The sequence below is a fragment of the Bos indicus x Bos taurus genome, chromosome 1 (assembly GCF_003369695.1).
Source record: "Bos indicus x Bos taurus breed Angus x Brahman F1 hybrid chromosome 1, Bos_hybrid_MaternalHap_v2.0, whole genome shotgun sequence".
Classification (NCBI taxonomy): domain Eukaryota; kingdom Metazoa; phylum Chordata; class Mammalia; order Artiodactyla; family Bovidae; genus Bos; species Bos indicus x Bos taurus.
This window is the reverse complement of record NC_040076.1, coordinates 113,807,848-113,815,405: the sequence shown is the minus strand read 5'-3', so window position 1 is coordinate 113,815,405 and position 7,558 is coordinate 113,807,848. Positions and strand designations below refer to the sequence as shown.

At 40.2% G+C, this 7,558-nt stretch overlaps 1 protein-coding gene across 1 annotated transcript; it reads left to right on the top strand.

The window, feature by feature from the left end:
• Positions 1 to 2,499: 2,499 nt before the first annotated feature.
• On the top strand, positions 2,500 to 7,357 carry LOC113893303 (THO complex subunit 2-like). The gene is made up of 2 exons (XM_027543210.1): positions 2,500 to 6,784; positions 6,866 to 7,357. Exons 1-2 carry the CDS (start codon positions 2,513 to 2,515, stop codon positions 7,280 to 7,282), a joined length of 4,689 nt encoding a protein of 1,562 aa, XP_027399011.1. The 5' UTR covers positions 2,500 to 2,512; the 3' UTR covers positions 7,283 to 7,357.
• Positions 7,358 to 7,558: the final 201 nt, after the last annotated feature.

Genomic DNA, 7,558 nt, shown 5'->3' with positions numbered 1-7,558 from the left:
AAACGTTCAGGAATCTGACTTTTTATTTTTAATTGCCAAAGAATCTCACCATGAACTCTTACTTTACCACAAGCCTTCAGGAAAGTCAGATGAGAACAAGCTCTCCTTTCCTCTTATAAAATCCAAATTTCTGGTGACTTAAAAAACCATGCTTTATCACAAGGGCACTTGATAATTCCCCAACACAATCCATCCTTGATTATCCAGGGGTGTAAGTCATGTACTTCTGAGTTTTCTGTAGTTTATAATTCTAGGTTGACTCTAGATTATCTTTCCTTATATCGTTTGTGTGTGGTTAACAAGCTTTACAAGCTTTAACAACATTAACCTATCTAATATGTTGCCCCCAAATCACATAGGACTCTCAAAACCAAAAGTAAAGTGTTTGGTGCATGGCCCAGATTCCCCTTCCAGGCAGAAGCTCTCATTTTCCTAACCTCCAGGGCTGTGGCCTGCGGAGCTCTCACAGCAGTCTCTCCCCAAGAATTGCCCTTGAGTGAAAAGACCTGCTTTGCCCAATATTCTAAGCAACACACATCCAATGACTCTTAAATGTAGGAAGTTACAAAACTAACCTCTGATCCCCTTATACACTATTGGGGTGAGTCATTCCAGTTTCAGAGCTCCCCATGTGATCAGCTGAGACTTCCTTTGCAACTGTTATCAGTTTAATTTCTCCCTCAACCCAACCCTGTTTCCTTCACTTCCTTGTGGGTGTTAGTTATAGGAGGTTCTCCAAAATATCACCTGGATGCAATGGGATTCAACCTACGGTTGTTAATGTCAGGAGTGATCCTAGAAAGGAGACTCTGAAGATTTTGGAGTTGGGTCACCTACCAGTTAGCTGGTAGATTATGGGTACCCTGGCCTGCTGTAGTGGTGAAATTGGTAAACTTTCAAGGTGGTAAACTGGGAGGGGGAATAGGGATTGTCCCAGGTATTATAAATTCCAGGGAGGAAAAGTAATATTAAGAAAAGGGGAATCAAATGATTCATTCTAGTAATGCCTTTGTTGTGCTGTGTTTGCTCAGTTGCGTAGTCATGTCCAACTCTGCAACTCCATGGACTGTAACCTGCCAGGCACCTCTGTCCATGGGATTTTTTTTCTAGCAAGAATACTGGAGTAGGTTGCCATGCCCTGCTTCAGGGGATCTTCCCATTCAGGGACTGATCTACATCTCTGTGTCTCCCGCATTGGCAGGCAGATTTTTTTTTTTTTTTTTACCACTGTATCACCCGGGAGGCCCTCAGTGCCTTTAAAAGGTAGCAGAATATGCCACTCCAAAATACAACTGCAAAAGTTTAGAGCATGCAACCCTAAAATATGCCACTTTGGTATATTGATTATTTTGAGCTGTAGGTACTTGAAAAACAGCAAATGCAGGAAGAGGCTTTCTCTGAACTCCCATTTTTGCATAAAGACAGATCCTCCAAAAGAAACTTGACTGTCATAGATCCCCTCCCTGGGAACTGCATTAGTCAGGGGAGATTGACTTATCACAGGAGAGAAGAATAGAAGGTGACAACCCTGTCACAAACATTGTCACAGAATATCATACCTACCATCTATTCTTCTAAAGGCCCACTCATCATCCTAAAAATTATTTACTCTTCCCTAAGAATCCCATAATCCCCTCCCCTTTCTATTAAGATGGCTGTTGATGTTTAGTCACTTAGTCATATCTGATTCTTTGCGACCTCATGGACTATAGCCTCCCAACCTCCTTCATTCTTGGGGTTTCCCAGGCAAGAATAATGGGTATCCATTTCCTCCTCCAGGGATCCTCCCAGCCCACAGGCTGAATCTGCATCTCCTGCATTGGCAGACAGGTTCTTTACTGCTAAGCCACCAGGGAAACCAGTAAAGATGGTATTTAAGTCTAAATTTTAAGCTACCTTGGAAAATTACTCATTTTTCCCTGAATATCTCCGATGTACACCATGAAGTATGCATGTTAAACTTTTGATTTTCTTTTGTTAATCTGTCTTATTACAGAAGTCTCAGCAAAAATTCAAAAGGGTAAAGGGAAAATGAATATATTCTTCACACTCTTTAGAGAATAATAAGGCTGACGGTGATTAATAATTAATTTAGGGCAAAATATGAAAGTTAGATGGTTTCCTGGGTGGCTATATATATATTTGCCTCCTGCTGTGAAAGGGCAGAAAAACTTCCAGAGTTAATTCTAAAGGTAGTGGATCTCTGGACAAAGTTGCATTCTCCACCTCTGCCAGGCAACTCTCCTTACTAACGTCAGAGTTTGTTGATTAGGCAGGAATGAGAAACCCCGAGATTTGTGATGGTGATATTTGAGTTGACACATTAAAAAACGTGGCCCAGATTTTTGTGGACAATCTGGTTCTGCATTAATGGCTCAATTCTCCCCATTGAAAATTTTTCATTCCTCCTTTGCTTGTGCAGTCTCGGGAGCGGGGACAGGCGGCCGCCATGCTCGGGACCAGCGCCTTCCCTACAACTTCCGGTTCCGCCTCTGCTACTGGTAAGGGGAAGATGGCGGCCGTAACTGTGGTGGTTCCTGTAGAGTGGATAAAGAACTGGGAGAAATCAGGGAGAGGCGAATTTTTACATTTATGCCGGATCCTCAGTGAAAATAAAAGCCTCGATAGTTCAACTTATAGAGATTTCCAGCAAGCTCTTTATGAATTATCATACCATGTCATTAAAGGAAATCTAAAGCATGAACAGGCATCTAATGTTCTTAGTGACATTAGTGAATTTCGTGAGGATATGCCCTCCATTCTTGCTGATGTATTCTGCATATTAGATATCGAGACAAATTGTTTAGAAGAAAAAAGCAAGGGAGACTATTTTACACAATTGGTATTAGCATGTTTGTATTTAGTTTCAGACACAGTTCTAAAGGAACGCTTGGATCCAGAAACATTGGAATCGTTAGGGCTTATCAAACAATCACAGCAATTCAATCAAAAGTCAGTTAAAATCAAGACAAAACTCTTTTACAAGCAGCAAAAATTTAATTTGTTAAGAGAAGAAAATGAAGGTTATGCCAAGCTGATTGCTGAATTGGGGCAAGATTTATCTGGAAATATTACTAGTGATTTAATCTTAGAAAATATCAAATCTTTAATAGGATGCTTTAATCTGGATCCCAATAGAGTTCTGGATGTCATTTTAGAAGTGTTTGAATGCAGGCCGGAACAAGATGACTTCTTTATATCTTTATTAGAATCTTACATGAGTATGTGTGAGCCGCAAACACTGTGTCATATTCTTGGGTTCAAATTCAAGTTTTATCAGGAACCAAATGGAGAGACTCCTTCATCTTTATACAGAGTTGCAGCAGTACTTCTACAATTTAACCTTATTGATTTAGATGATCTTTATGTACATCTTCTTCCAGCTGATAATTGCATTATGGATGAACACAAGCGAGAAATTGTAGAAGCTAAGCAGATCGTTAGAAAACTTACAATGGTTGTATTGTCTTCTGATAAAATTGACGAGCGAGAGAAAGAAAAGGAAAAAGAAGAGGAGAAAGTGGAGAAGCCACCTGACAACCAAAAACTTGGTTTGTTGGAAGCCTTGTTAAAGATTGGTGATTGGCAGCATGCGCAGAGCATTATGGATCAGACGCCTCCATACTATGCAGCTTCACATAAACTAATAGCCCTTGCTATTTGCAAGCTGATTCATATAACTATTGAGCCTCTCTACCGAAAAGTTGGCATTCCTAAAGGTGCTAAAGGCTCACCTGTTAGTGCTTTGCAAAATAAGAGAGCGCCAAAACAAGCAGAGAGCTTTGAAGATTTGAGGAGAGATGTCTTCAATATGTTCTGTTACCTTGGTCCCCACCTTTCTCACGATCCCATTTTATTTGCTAAAGTGGTGCGGATAGGCAAGTCATTTATGAAGGAGTTTCAGTCTGATGGACGCAAACAAGAAGATAAAGAGAAAACGGAAGTTATCCTTAGCTGTTTGCTTAGCATTACTGACCAGGTATTACTTCCATCTCTTTCTTTGATGGACTGCAATGCTTGTATGTCTGAGGAACTATGGGGGATGTTTAAAACATTTCCATATCAGCATAGATATCGTCTGTATGGCCAGTGGAAGAATGAAACTTACAACAGTCATCCACTTTTAGTAAAAGTTAAAGCTCAAACAATAGACAGAGCCAAATATATCATGAAGCGTCTAACCAAGGAAAATGTGAAGCCTTCTGGAAGACAAATTGGGAAGCTGAGCCACAGCAATCCAACCATTTTGTTTGATTATATCTTGTCACAAATACAGAAGTATGATAACTTGATAGCACCTGTAGTAGATTCATTGAAATACCTCACTTCGTTGAATTATGACATCTTGGCCTATTGTATCATTGAAGCTTTAGCTAATCCAGAAAAGGAGAAAATGAAACATGACGACACAACCATCTCAAGTTGGCTTCAGAGTCTGGCTAGTTTCTGTGGTGCAGTTTTTCGTAAATATCCAATTGATCTTGCTGGTCTTCTTCAGTATGTGGCTAATCAGCTAAAGGCAGGCAAAAGTTTTGACCTGCTTATACTGAAAGAAGTGGTACAAAAAATGGCAGGAATAGAAATTACAGAAGAAATGACAATGGAGCAACTAGAAGCCATGACTGGTGGAGAACAACTAAAAGCTGAAGGTGGTTATTTTGGCCAGATAAGAAACACTAAAAAATCCTCCCAGAGATTAAAGGATGCACTATTAGACCATGCTCTTGCTCTTCCTCTCTGCTTGCTTATGGCTCAGCAGAGGAATGGGATAATCTTTCAGGAAAGTGGAGAGAAACATTTGAAACTTGTGGGAAAACTCTATGATCAGTGTCATGATACCCTGGTACAGTTTGGTGGGTTTTTAGCATCTAATCTAAGCACAGAAGATTATATAAAGCAAGTGCCTTCAATTGATGTGCTCTGTAATGAATTTCACACACCTCACGATGCAGCATTTTTCCTGTCTAGGCCAAAGTATGCACACCGTATTTTGTCAAAGTATGACGAACTTAAAAAATCAGAGAAGGGAAGTAAACAGCAGCATAAAGTTCATAAGTACATCACATCATGTGAAATGGTAATGGCTCCTGTTCATGCAGCAGTGGTTTCCTTACACGTTTCCAAAGTCTGGGATGACATCAGTCCTCAATTCTATGCCACATTCTGGTCATTGACAATGTATGACCTTGCAGCTCCACATACCAGCTATGAACGGGAAGTCAATAAACTTAAAATCCAGATGAAAGCAATTGATGATAACCAGGAAATGCCTCCAAATAAAAAGAAAAAAGAGAAGGAGCGATGTACTGCCCTTCAGGACAAGCTTCTCGAAGAAGAAAAGAAACAGATGGAACATGTACAGCGAGTTCTGCAGAGACTGAAACTGGAAAAGGACAACTGGCTTTTAGCAAAATCTACCAAAAATGAGACCATCACAAAATTTCTACAGCTGTGTATATTTCCTCGATGTATTTTTTCAGCAATTGATGCTGTTTACTGTGCTCGTTTTGTTGAATTGGTACACCAACAGAAAACTCCAAATTTTTCCACACTTCTTTGCTATGATCGAGTTTTCTCTGATATAATTTACACAGTCTCAAGCTGTACTGAAAATGAAGCTAGTCGATATGGGAGATTCCTTTGCTGCATGTTAGAGACTGTGACCAGGTGGCACAGTGATAGAGCCACGTATGAAAAGGAATGTGGAAATTACCCAGGATTCCTTACTATATTACGAGCAACTGGATTTGATGGTGGAAATAAAGCTGATCAATTAGACTATGACAATTTTCGACACGTTGTACATAAATGGCACTACAAACTGACCAAGGCATCGGTACATTGCCTTGAAACAGGCGAATATACGCACATCAGGAATATCTTGATTGTGCTAACAAAAATACTTCCTTGGTACCCAAAAGTTTTGAATCTGGGTCAAGCTTTGGAAAGAAGAGTGCATAAAATCTGCCAAGAGGAAAAAGAGAAGAGGCCAGATCTATATGCATTGGCTATGGGCTACTCTGGGCAGTTGAAAAGTAGAAAGTCATACATGATACCTGAAAATGAGTTTCATCACAAAGACCCCCCTCCAAGGAATGCAGTTGCCAGTGTACAAAATGGGCCTGGTGCTGGGCCTTCTTCATCGTCGATCGGAAGTGTATCTAAGTTGGACGAAAGCAGTGCCGAGGACACTGATAAATCAAGGGAGAGATCTCAGTGTGGTGTGAAAGCTCTTAAAGCTTCTAGTGCCACACCAAAAGGGAATTCAAATAATGGAAATAGTGGTTCTAACAGCAGCAAAACTGTTAAAGAAAATGACAAAGAAAAAGGAAAAGAGAAAGAAAAAGAGAAAAAAGAAAAGACTCCAACTACTACTCCAGAGGCCCGAGTACTTGGTAAAGATGGTAAAGAAAAACCAAAGGAAGAACGGCCAAATAAAGATGAAAAAGCAAGAGAGATGAAGGAAAGAACACTTAAATCTGACAAAGAGAAAGAAAAATTCAAGAAGGAAGAAAAAGCTAAAGATGAGAAATTCAAGACCACTGTCCCAAATGTAGAATCAAAGTCAACTCAAGAAAAGGAAAGAGAGAAGGAGCTGTCTAGAGAACGAGATACAGCAAAGGAAATGAAATCAAAGGAAAATGTTAAAGGAGGAGAGAAAACACCAGTTTCTGGGTTCTTGAAGTCACCTGTTCCCCGATCAGATATTGCAGAGCCTGAAAGGGAACAGAAACGTCGCAAAATTGATACCCATCCTTCTCCATCACATTCCTCAACAGTAAAGGTTACAGCCGTACTTCCCAAAGTTCCTCTGGGTTCTGAGAACTATGCCAGTTCACCTGCCATCTCCATTCATTTTCTACAGGACAGTCTCATCGAACTCAAAGAGTCTTCAGCAAAGCTCTACATTAATCATACTCCTCCACCACTGTCCAAGAGAGAAATGGACAAGAAAGATTTGGACAAGTCAAGGGAAAGATCCAGAGAAAGAGAAAAAAAGGATGAAAAGGACAAGAAAGAGCGGAAAAGGGATCACTTAAACAATGACCGAGAAGTGCCACTGGACTTAACCAAGAGGCGGAAAGAGGAAAATGGAACAATGGGGGTTTCAAAACACAAAAGTGAAAGTTCATGTGAGTCTCCTTATCCAAATGAGAAAGACAAGGAAAAAAATAAGTCAAAATCTTCAGGCAAAGAAAAAGGCGGTGACTCATTTAAATCTGGAAAGACGGATAAAATCTCCTCTGGTGGCAAAAAGGGTGTGGACAGATCCCTAAGCTGAAGGTCTCCAAGAGGAGGATGCCAAAGCTCCATGCATCACTCTCAGAACGATATCTCCCATAATTGAGAGCTTCTGGTACTGTCCATTTAATAGGAGTCTGCTTTAAATCAGAAGGTGAATGCACACCACCATCCTCTTGATGAGACATTCCAGTCACTGGTTTTCAGAACATTAGTTTCACCTCCAGACAGTTTCTTGCAGCAAGGTCCTGGTGTATACAATTTTTACCTGAGATTTGCCATCCAGAAGCAGCATCTAATAAAAATTTCACTAACT

Excerpts from the sequence above, each read along its gene's own strand:
- LOC113893303 (XM_027543210.1), top strand. The coding sequence starts at position 2,513 with ATGGCGGCCGTAACTGTGGTGGTTCCTGTAGAGTGGATAAAGAACTGG. Across the intron at positions 6,785-6,865 it reads CACATTCCTCAACAGTAAAG|GACAGTCTCATCGAACTCAA; the intron begins GTTACAGCCGTA and ends CATTTTCTACAG.